Source organism: Pelophylax lessonae (assembly GCF_965119305.1).
Source record: "Pelophylax lessonae genome assembly, chromosome: 7".
In the NCBI taxonomy this organism is placed as follows: domain Eukaryota; kingdom Metazoa; phylum Chordata; class Amphibia; order Anura; family Ranidae; genus Pelophylax; species Pelophylax lessonae.
The window spans coordinates 260,899,202-260,911,455 of NC_138774.1; the positions used below are offsets into that span (position 1 = coordinate 260,899,202).

The following is a 12,254-nucleotide window of genomic DNA, read 5'->3' on the forward strand; positions in this document are numbered from 1 at the left end:
AACATTCTCAGAAGCTAGCTGTTATTGTTCATCAGAGAGAAGAGAAAATGTAAATTGTATGTCCGCAAGCTAGAGGAGCTGTCATGTAAGATTTGGTATCGTCTGATTGTAACTTTCCCACTGCGACAGAATTGGGCTGCCGACTCTCTGAGCACAATCCTACTTGGCGTGCCGTCATTTTCAGGAATGGAGATGTCAGATGGAGAAATGAAACTGCTAGCATGATGACTGGAACATTCTACTTCGTTAACCTAGATTTATCCTCATTATCTTGGATCTGCGTTTAATCTCAAATCATGCTTCATATTGCAAGTCACTTAAAATAACTCCACCTCAAGTATCTCTGTACAGTATTGCACAGCAGGATTTTTCTAGATAAATCCTTCTTTTTTGGGGGTGGATATACTGGAAGATATAAGGCAGATATTAAAAACTTGTTAAAACCGCATGTGATTCAAAAATAAATTGCCAATGACCGAAATGGTTGGTAATTCTATTTTGTGCATCCAATTGTGCATTTTTTCTTTTGTTGTGATCAGTGATGTAAATACTTCCATTAGTAAATGGCCAAAAAGTAAATTTATTCTAGACCTACCTAGAGACCCTTGTTGCTGACCCACCAATTGCCTGATCCTGTCCCCTATGAGGATAAGCCAAAGTAATAGGAACAAAATGAAGCATCTGAAACAATCAGACAACAGACCTCCCAGAGCCTCGTACACACGCAACGATTATCGGCTGACCGATCGTCCGACTTTTGTCCAAGTTGTGTTTTGTTGGTTGGAATGTGCCTAGACTGCACACGAATTTTCTCAGCCAACAAAAATCTACTTCGGAAGTGATGTCATGTGATGGTTTACTTTCCGTGTGTTTTTTCATCTCTGAGCATGCCCAGTCTTGCTCATCTGATTTTCGTCTGCCGAAATCTGTACTGACTGACGGAAAATCGGCCGTTCTGTTGACGGCCAACAAAAAATTTATAGCCTGCACACCAGATTTTTTTCTGCCGAAAAGTCGGAGTCGGTTGTCGAAAGCATCATACTAACAAGCCGAAAATCGGCCAATTGGACGTTGGCCGAACATTCACAACCAACTATTGATGCGTGTGTACGAAGCATAACTTGTTGGTAAATTTGTGAGCAACCCATCCAATCTTAAAAAAGTGAAGTCTGTAGGCTCCCTTAACCACTTTAAGACCGGAAGGATTTGCCCCCTTCCTGACCAGGCCCTATTTTGCGATTTGGCACTGCGTTACTAACGGACAATGTGTGATCGTGTGATGTATCCAAATAAAATTGATGTCCTTTTTTTTTCCCCACAAACAGAGCTTCCTTTTGGTGGTATTTGATCACCTGTGCGGTTTTTATTTTTTGCGCTATAAACAAAAAAACAGCCACAATTTTGAAAAAAAAAAAATATATATTTTTCACATTTTGTTATATGACATTCTCAAAAAAAAAAAAATATATAAAAATCAAAAATTTTTAACATTTTAGGCCAATTTGTTTTCTGCTATATATTTTTTGGTAAAAAAAAATCGCAATAAGCATATTTTGATTTGTTTGCGCAAAAGTTATCACGTCTACTAACTACGGCAAAGATTTATGTCATTTTTATTGGGTTTTTTTTGCTAGTAATAGCAGCAATCTGCGATTGTTTGCAGGACTGCGACATTGCGGCGGACAGATCGGCCCCCTGACTGATATTTTTGACACTTTTGGGGGGACCAGTAACAATACTACAGTAATCAGTGCTAAAAATATGCACTGTTACTGTAATAATGACACTGGCAGGGAAGGGGTTAACATTAAGGGTGATCAAGGGGTTAAATGTGAGCCTAGGGGAGTGATTCTAACTGTGGGGGGCGGGGCTTCTAAAATGACCATAGAGACATGTGATCCTATATAGAAGGATCACATGGGCTCTATGATCATTGCAGGGAGAAGAACGGTCAGCTGTGTTTACAGCAGCTGACCATTCTTCTCTCTCAGTGGGGAACGATCGTGAGTGTCAGGCAGAAATCGGAGCCACCTGACACGCATCATCTTCCCCTCTGACGAGCAGGGATGGGAGCACGCCGCCGGTGGCGCACGCTCGCCCCCTAGCCTCCTGAGAGCGAGCAATGTATACCTACGTCGCTTTGCCTAGGACTGGCTGCCTGCCGCAGTAAATCTGTGGTAGGCGGTCGGTAACTGGTTAAAGGGTAACTCCACTTTCATGGGAAAAAAATAAAAACAAAATATATTAAAGCATATACCATTGCAACTCAATTCATATTCTGATTGAATGTTAATAAAATTTACTTTTTTTTTTTTAATATGCAGGTCTGTAATTTTCTGTAAAATGGAGTGCAATATGGCTACTTGGCGGTGTTCTGTACACAGAATGTGTATAGTACGCCCACTAGAAACATTTTCTGCTTGTGTGATTGGCTCACTGATTTTACCAGAAGTCTACACTAAGGTACAAATCAGATTTCAGGCATCCCCTGCAGAAAAAAATTACTTTTTGGTGAAATACTCCCAATAGGAAATCGCATCTAAAGGGATGCAGACCCTGCAATTTTCCTCATTAGAGCCTTGCAGGTGCAGCAGTTGATTGATGATGAAACCACTCCCATACAGACTCACTGAGCACATGGACACAGACAAACACACAGTGGTTTCTTCAGAATAACAAAAGGTAGGAATCTGCAACAACGTTTGTTAAAATCCTTGTAATCTACAACTGCTCAAAAAAATTAAAGGAACACTTTCTAATCAGAGTATAGCATCAAGTCATTTAAACTCCGGGGATATTGATCTGGTCAGTTTAATAGCAGAAGGGGTTGTTAATCAGTTTCAGCTGCTTTGGTGTTAAATTAACAGGTGCACTAGATGGGCAATAATGAGTCAACCTCCAAAACAGTAATAGTTTCAAAGGTGAAGGCCACTGACATTTTTTTACCTTCTCATCTTTTCTCACTGTTTTTCACCATTTTTGCATTTGGCTAGGGTCAGTGTCACTACTGGTAGCATGAGGCAATACCTGAACACTATAGAGGTTGCACAGGCAGTCCAAATTTTCCAGGATGGCACATCAATACGTGCCATTGCCAGAAGGTTTGCTGTGTCTCCCAGCACAGTCTCAAGAGCATGTAGGAGATTCCAGGAGACAGACAATTACTCTAGGAGAGCTGGACAGGGGCCGTAGAAGGTCCTTAACCCATCAGCAGGACCGGTATTTGCTCCTTTGTGCAAGGAGGAACAGGACGAGCACTGCCAGAGCCCTACAAAATGACCTCCAGCAGGCCACTGGTGTGAATTTCTCTGACGAAACAATCAAACAGACTTCATGAGGGTGGCCTGAGGGCCCAATGTCCTCTAGTGGGCCCTGTGCTCACTGCCCGGTACTGTGGAGCTTGATTGGCATTTGCCATTGAACACTAGAATTGGCAGGTCCGCCACTTGCACCCTGTGCTTTTTACAGATGAGAGCAGGTTCACCCTGAGCACATGTGACAGACGTGAAAGGGTCAGGAGAAGCCATCAAAAACATTATGCTGCCTTTAACATCGTTCAGCAGGACTGGTAGTGTTGGGTCAGTGATGGTCTGGGGAGGCATATCCATGGAGGGACGCACAGACCTCTACAGGTTAGACAATGGGACCCTGACTGCTATTAGATATCGGGATGAACTCCTTGGACTCATTGTCAGACCCTATGCTAGTGCAGTGGGTCCTGGGTTCCTCCTGGTGCACGACAGTGCCTGGCCGCATGAGCAGTGGTGTATTTAGGTTTTGTGCTGCCCTAGGCCTGACTAAAATTGTGCACCCCCTAATTTAAATAACATACCGGCAGGTAGCATTGTGACCCCTTTATGGGGGTGCCAGACTGATTTGCCTCCTTTACCCTGCCCTCTGGCCTAATTCGCCCTAGAAGACTGGCACTATACTAAAAGTGTAGCGCAAGCCGGCAGGGACCCTTTTTCCTGCGGGAGGAGGCTGTTTTTCAGTGCGGATAGCAGCTTTTTTGCTGCCCCCCTGCAAAGTGCCGCCCTAGGCCTGGGCCTTGTCGGCCTAGGCCAAGATACAGCACTGCTCATGAGGCGAAAGTATGTAGCCAGTTCCTGGAGGATGAAGGTATCAATACCAATAAATGGTCCCCACGCTCGTCTGACCTAAATCTTATAGAGCATCTCTGGGACCTTATGTTTCAGTCCATCTGACGCAACCAGGTTGCACCTCAGTCTGTTCAGGAGCTCAGTGATGCCCTAGTCCAGATCTGGGAGGAAAAAACCCAAGACACCATCCGTCATCTCATTAGGCGGATGCTCCGATATGGTCAGGCATGCATTCAAGCATGTGGGGGCCATACAAACGACTGGGTACCATTTTGAGTTGCTGCAATGAAATTTTAGCAAAATGGACTGGCCTGCTGCATCATTTTTTCTCTTTGATTTTCAGGGTGTCTTTGAATTTAGCCCTTTGCAGGTTGATCATTTTCATTTCCATCAAACAATGTGACATCCTTTCATTCCTAACACAATACCCAGTCCATATTAGTATAGATATTTAGCACAATATTTTTCCCCATTGAGATCTGATGTGTTTTCCTTTAATGTTTTTCTGCAGTGTACATAGATCATCCAAAGGGGGAATGTTTTTTTCTCAACAAAAGTGGAGTTGCTCTTTAGGCAACAGAGCAAATTGCATGGTGGGTCCTGGTGTGAGGACCCCCCATGTTGCCTGAGGTTAAACCGCTTCTCCTCTAATCGCAATGTATGCCCTCGAGTCCTCATGCGCTCCCTATGACTGAATAGCTTTTTTTCTATGCCGAGATTTCCATTGAGATATTTATAAATTGCTATTGTAAAGACTACAGGCATTGAACTTATTCTATCTGGAGAAGAGATGCTTGAGGGGGATATGATAGCAATGTACAAATACTGTACTGGTGATGACCCTAGCATAAGGAACAAACATTTCAGAGAAAGGGAATACAATAAGACACGTGGCCACTCACTAAAACTAGAGGAAAAACGGTTTAACCTTAAAATACGTAAGGGGTTCTTTACTGTCAGAGCAGTAAGGATGTGGAATTCTCTTCCGCAAACCATCGTATCAGCAGGGAGCATTGATAGTTTCAAAAAACTATTAGATGGGCACCTTAAAGACCACAACATACAGGGGTATACAATGTACGGTTAACAGCAAACACACACACATCATAGGTTGAACTGGATGGACTGATGTCTTTTTTCAACCTCACTAACTATGTAACTATGTAACTTTTATTGAGCATTGTAAGGTCACACTAAAATTTGATGGGATTGATCTAAATCTGTACGTCTTCCTGCCTGCTAATTCTGATGTAATAAAGCTGAACAACTAGCACTTTGGAAGTAATCTGTAAGTGATTCCCAGGGTCTGTCTTGTAGTTTTGGAAAAGTACTTGATTTACTTTGTAAGTTACGTAATACCTAGCTGTTCTTTCTCCTCCATAGATGACCGCGTTGACCAGAGGGCGTGCCTTATCTGTGGGGATCGGGCCACAGGACTACATTATGGGATCATCTCGTGTGAGGGCTGCAAAGGATTCTTTAAGCGGAGTATCTGCAATAAGAGAGTATACCGATGCAGTCGCGATAAGAATTGTGTAATGTCACGAAAGCAGAGGAACCGTTGCCAGTATTGCCGCCTCCTTAAGTGCCTCCAGATGGGAATGAATAGAAAAGGTATGCTCTTAAAACGCCACTAAACGTGTGTGGGCTTTTAAATGATGTGTTGTAAAAAGCACAGGTGAAACTCATCACTATCCCAATCATAATTTAGCTATAATTATATCAGAATCCGCATACTAAAGGATGCTGAGTTCTGATTGATGGCTATGAGGTAGAGGTTAAGCCTCGAAACGCGTCAGCCGTCATCTTATCGGATATGGACTAATTTATGGACTACTCCTGACATTTGAGCAACTGAGCTCGATATGATCTATTTTCACCTATGTTTGTGAGTAGCCATTTTTACATGTTGCATGAATAAAGCCTGTTAATGAGGATAATGCGCTAGGTCGGTGCGCCCTTTCTTTGTTTTTCTTTACCTAATAATACCCACCTGTAATCTTACTGAAATGATTTTCAGTCTAGAGGATCAATTTTCATATTGGCAAAATTTTTTTGTGGTTTAGAAGGGATGAGTGGGATACTCCAACTAGTAACTATGCAAGATCTTGAGGACAACTGACTGTAGAATGCGACAAGGCCGCTGCTTCACCCTGCCACTGAAGTGAAGATATTTAAATGTTCCCGCTTGAATATTCTCTTCAGGGTTAATAACTTGGCAACCCCTTTACTCTCACTGCCTGTGTGCTGACACCCATCCGCTGACTCTAGCCACTGGAGTGGTCCCCTTCCTGGCAGACCCCTGGGCAAGTTTCCCTGTACTCACGGACACTGTTTTTCCAGAGTCACCGTTGCCTCCAAACTCCACAGTCAGCTTCCACTGGACCTCCGGGTTCAGCCACACTTTCTGGTTCACCAGGCCAACTGCCTGTGACCACCTTCCACAGCTTCAGAAGAAGAGACAGCCGTCACCCTGTGGCATTGGAAACTTTCCCAATACAGGCAGTTGTATTCAATCATGTTTAAAAATTCCAGGAGGTTTCCCAGGCTGCTCTAGGTACAGATATGTCAACAACCGCTATATGGCTGCTCCTGGTCACGAAATTAGAGAATAATTTCCTGAAGCACAAATAAATGTCCAGTTATATGCCATCTCCTTCCTACCTAAATTTTCACAGCGTTGCCAAAGTTAGTGGCACAATTTTGCACGTATAAAGTGTATAAACTGCCTTTTTACTTGCATGAGGAAGAAGGTTTATACAAGAAATGGAACATACAGTATCTCTTTCATCTAGAGACTAGTTATTAAATGGATCGTATTTTGTGAAATTGTATAGGCCAGAAATTTGCTGCCTCCTTTTTGCATTCACTGGTTCTCTTCAAAAGTTCAATCGTTTTTTTTTTTTTTCCTGTCACGATAAAAATAGGAATACATACTGTACTTATTTGATGTCAGTGGCTTACTAGTGGAGTATATCCCCTGGGACTGCCCATGGGCGTAGCCAGACTTTTTTTCTGCCTAGTGTCCTACTCCTGTAGGGGGCAGTATAACCCAACAATTATGAAGATCTGAAGCTGTGTCCATCAATGAACAGCAGAGAAATGGGAAAGTCAAAAATCCCATTTTTAAAAAGCAAGTTTAGTTCATGTACTGAATAGTTTGTACTATTATTTCAAGCATAATACTTTTATATACACTGAAACTTAAAATTTTCTCTTTTGTTTATTGACGGACACAGTTCCTGATCTTTTGGGTTTTTGGGTTTACTGCCCCCTACAGGAGTAGGACACTAAGCAGAAACAAAGTCTGGCTACACCTATGGGCAGTCCCAGGGGGGTATACTCCCTCTCTCTGCTATAGGTACTAAGTTTTTTTCTGCCTAGTCAGGAGTAAGGACCTAGTTCTTTGCTGGGATCTCTGGTCCTGGCAATTTTTTTTTAGATAGATTTTTTTTCTCCTGTTTTTTTTCCTGTGAGATCTACAATCAACTGCCGGATTGGGCGATAGGCTGGATCATTTAGATCCAGTGGTCACCCCAGTCTGGCCAGCGAGCGCATGCTGACCTCAGCTCCGAGCTAGGTCGGCTGCATCACAGCCCCACCGGACAGGAGCTGGCCTGCGAGTTAAATGCCTCGTGAGGTCGCATACGACCGTGTCTCGGCCCAAGTCGCAACGTTCCTCCTAGCCGACAGCCCCCCCATTTCGATGGTGAGGGGTTCTGTCTGGAGCAGTGACCGCCTGGCTCCTGGTATGGTGAGTAGCTGTCCCCCCTCTCCCCCTTGAGGGTTTTGGGATGGAAGTGAGCCCCTCCATGGGACTGTCGAACCCCCTGGTTCCCCTCCTTTCCGTCAGGCACCCCCATCATCTGTCCCCCCTATCCTACCCACCCTCCTCCACTTAAGCTGTTACTGTGTGGGTGGTCTGGTAAACCACCTTGGGTGAGGGCAGGCCGCTTTGTTGGTGATGGGGGGGAATGCACCGCCGGCGACCGGACCATCAACGGGGGAGAAAGCTGTAAATAGTGGGGGCTCCAGCCTGGGCCTGTCCTTGAGACCTAGGGAACCCTCCTGGCTCCCTGGGAGCCTCGTGGTGCAGAGATTTTCTTGTAACGTGTGCTCAATGCATGCCAGCCATGTTTGTGTAGTCTGGTGGCCATTTTGCGGTGGTTTGCTATTGAACATAGTGGTGGCCGTGACAATGAAGCCCTCTGGGTGGCGATTTTGGTGGTGGGAGCCCCTCATCTCCTGGTGCTGACTCCTGAATTCTTTCATTTCCTGATCGCCACTCATGTAGTGCAGATTCTCCAGGTGGCTGCGGTGCCTGGTTTCTTGGGGGTGGTGAGTCTAGTGGGATCCTCTCCCTCTCTGCTGAGGATCGATTGGTGCTCTGACTGGCAACTGGGTGGTGCTGCCAGAGCGGAGGGGGTTGTCCCTTAGTAGTGCTTTACACTTTTTTTTTGTGGGGGTCTCCTGGTGACTCATGGAGTCTTTGGAGCACATTTCCCCACCTGATCCCCTCTCTGGGGCTGCGGGGCCCTCCAGGTCCCATCCATCCATCGATGCACTGACGGCTGTTCTGGAGGCCCTTGTGACCCGGGTGGAGGTAAGTTTGGGCGATGGGCTGGCATAAAGCGCCCCCCACCTTCCCCTGCCTCATCTGTCTCCTCAGAGCCTGAATCTTATTTGGCCGCCACGGACAAGGGTCAGTCAACCTGCTGGGTCTGTGACCACGCACCCTGAATCCTCAGATAGTGAGGATGATTCCTCTGCTTCTGCAACCGTGCACAAAAAGGTGTTAGTGGATGCACTTAAAAAAACATTTTTTACTTCTACCCTGCATCGGGAGTGATATCGGTCCGATGCAGGGTAGACCGATATCACTTCCGATGCAGGTTGGTCCTCCAAGGCTATAGAGGGGATCAGAGATGATCAAGTCTTTTATTGCTTCTGTGGCCAGTGTAAAAAAAAAAAAGACAAGTTCTTTATTGAAAAAAAAATGCCCCCTGGCGTAGATTCATCGTCAATCACAGCGCCTGGTGCCACCACCCATTGACTCAAAAAAAAGAAAGAAAACGGTCCACTTGTGCTGAAGACTTCCGCTGTCTGACAGTTCTTAAAAAATAAAGAGCGGGGTCACACTTGTCTCCTCCCTTTCCTGACTTGCTAGGCTGCATGCTCGAATAAGGACCCGATGCCCTATTTTAAAAAAATGTTTGGGTGGAGATCCCTCCCACATTGTTTTTTTTTTTTTTTATTGCCGGCATTTGTTTTTTTTTTTTTTACATTCCACTGTCAGCGGGGAACCACACTGACAGTTGATGACTCATCGGTTGTTAAGGACATGGCGACCATTCGCTTCTTAACAACCATGACAGTTACAGGTTGTTAAGAACGCCGGCGGCCGCCCTCTCCTTCACTGACAGTTGATGACTCATCGGTTGTTAAGGACGCGGCAACCATTCGCTCCTTAACAACCATGACGGTTACTGGTTGTTAAGGACGCCGGCGGCCGCCCTCTCCTTCACAACCAGCCAGTGACAGCGTGCGGTAAGGACACCGGTGGTAAATTAATGCAGGCTTTAACTACTAAAATACCGCATGACTTCACAAAAAATAACAGTGCAGTATTTTAGTAGCATTTTTTAGTGAACACTAAAAAGCTTTTTGGAAAACAATATGTGGTACCTTGCCACATACTCAGATGCAGTAAGATACAGCTTTGTGAATGGAGCCCAATGTTGCACGACTGAGTAATTGGTAATAAATCTGAACATTGGCCTGGGCAAGAAGGGGGTGAAAGTGTCTGGTATTGATTTTGATGTTAATAAAATGTCAACCTATAACTGCAAATCTATTGCTATTCTGTTAGGTATAGGTTAGAAAGTAGTAAATTAAAATCTTGACTTTAGGTATGCAGGGGCCTGTCCATATTAACCGCTTGCTGACCGCCAACAGTAATATTACTGCGGCAGTGCGGCTCACCTGGGTCCAGCGAGTGAGAAACGGAAACGGTGAGAAGACCTGCCTGCTTATGTAAACAAAGCAGGCGGATCTTCCCAGTGACAGACAGAAAGAGATCAGCAGATTTATCATAGCTGAACCTGCGATCTCTGCGTCTGTCACAGGACGCCCCCCCCCCCCACAAGTCAGTAAGCATGAGGCATACATTTAACCCCTTGATCACCCACAGTATTAACCCCTTCCCTGCCAGTGTCATTATTACAGTAACAGTGCATAGTTTTACCACTAATTACTGTAGTAATGTCACTGGTCCTCCCAAAAGTGTAAAAAATGTCAGGGGTCTGATCTGTCCGCTGCAATGTCGAAGTCCCTCAAAAAATCGCAGATCGCCGCCATTACTATTAAAAAAAAAAAAATACATAAAAATGACAAATCTTTCCCGTAGTTAGTAAACGCAATAACTTTTGCGCAAACCAATCAAAATACGCTTATTGCGATTTTTTTTTTTTTTTTTTGCCAAAAATATGTAGCAGAAAACAAATTGGCCTAAAATGTTAAAAAAATTTGATTTTAATTTTTTTTTTGGGGGGGAATTTCATATAGCAGAATGTGAAAAATATTGATTTTTTTTTTTTTCAAAATTGTCGCACTTTTTTTGTTTATAGTGCAAAAATTAAAAATTGCACAGGTGATCAAATACCACCAAAGCTCTATTTGTGAGAAAAAAGGACGTACATTTTGTTTGGGTACTGCATCGCATCACCTCGCAATTTTCCATTAAAATAACGCAGTGCCGAATCGCAAAATAGGGCCTGGTCAGAAAGGGGGCAAATCCTTCTGGAGCTAAAGTGGTTAAAAATCAATTAAAATAAATTATTTAAAGCAAGACCAATCCATTGCTTTAATGGTTTCTCTAAACTGTTACATTCAAGGCAAGTCGTTTATGATAATGGTTACAAGTGCTGGTGCTCTGAGCCGAACTGTAAGCCATCAAACGACTGTTGTCATAACTGATCACATGGGCAGCACAATGGCAACTGCAGGTCAGATAGTGGCTAAGCTGGCAGCTTCCTTGGCTGTAAAGGTTTAGTTCCTCTTGGTCCTCTTCCTGCTGGCCACACGTATATATACGGCCTCTCGGCAGGTGGGTTTTACTTCTGAGAGGCCACATATACATGGCCCTATGTAAACACAAAACTCTGCTGAGAGCGCGTGCCCGCGGGAACCGGAATGCTCCCGATGCATACTTGCGTTTGGGAGCTTTCCAATCATGTGACCGCGGTATCAGCCAATCACAGCGGTCACATGACACGAATGCCCGCCTCTGCCTTCCGCCATCTAGAAGTTCTGAAAGGGCCGGGAGGTGACAGTGGGAAGGGGTTAAGTTTTGAAAATGAAAAAAAAAGAAGCGGATTGTTTGATATGCACAGCTGCTCCAGATTCTGACTGTTTTCCAGTTACTTGTTGCAATAAAGTTTTCTATTGACAATTGAAGTTTTGTGAAAATAAAGAATACGTTTTAAAGAATATGTAACCACTTGCCAACTGCCCGTCGCATATATACTATGGCAGGCTGGCTTGGCTGCGCGAATCGCGATACCTGTATGGCACTTTGCAGGAGCGCTCTTGTGGACGGGCCACCCGCCCCCACTAGGCAGCCGGGATGCCGATCCACGGGATCCGCGGCACTGATTGCCGCCTGGCACCCGCGATCGCTCCCCACTGAGAGAGGAGGACGCTCTGCAGTTGTAAACACAGCAGACTGTTGTTCTCTCTGAAATGATCACAGAGTGCCTGTGATCCTCCTATATATAAGATCACATGTCTCTGTGTTAATTTCACAAGTCCCTCCCCCATACAGTTAGAAATCACTCCCCTAGGCTCACACTTAACCCTTTGATCACTCCTGGGTTAACCCCTTCCCTGTCAGTGTCATTATTACAGTAACAATGCATATTTATAGCACAGATTACTGTAGTAATGTCACTGGTCCCCCCAAAAATGTCAGTTAGGGGTTCGATCTGTCTACTAGGGGGATTGGAGGACCTTAATTATGAAGAGCGTCTGCAATCGCTTGATTTATTCTCCCTGGAGAAGAGACGCCTGAGAGGGGACATGATAGCAATTTATAAATATCTCAATGGTGATATCGGCATAGAAAAAAAGCTATTCAGTCAAAGGGATTGCATGAGG

At 44.6% G+C, this 12,254-nt stretch overlaps 1 protein-coding gene across 1 annotated transcript in view; it reads left to right on the forward strand.

Annotated features, from left to right (window-relative positions):
• Positions 1-5,655: 5,655 nt before the first annotated feature.
• Positions 5,656-12,254, forward strand: part of NR6A1 (nuclear receptor subfamily 6 group A member 1) — a 105,124-nt gene continuing 98,525 nt past the window's right edge. The window contains exon 1 of the mRNA XM_082263331.1: positions 5,656-5,714. Coding sequence (XP_082119457.1) covers positions 5,696-5,714 — 19 coding nt within the window. The 5' untranslated portion in view covers positions 5,656-5,695. The remainder of the gene's footprint in view (positions 5,715-12,254) is intronic.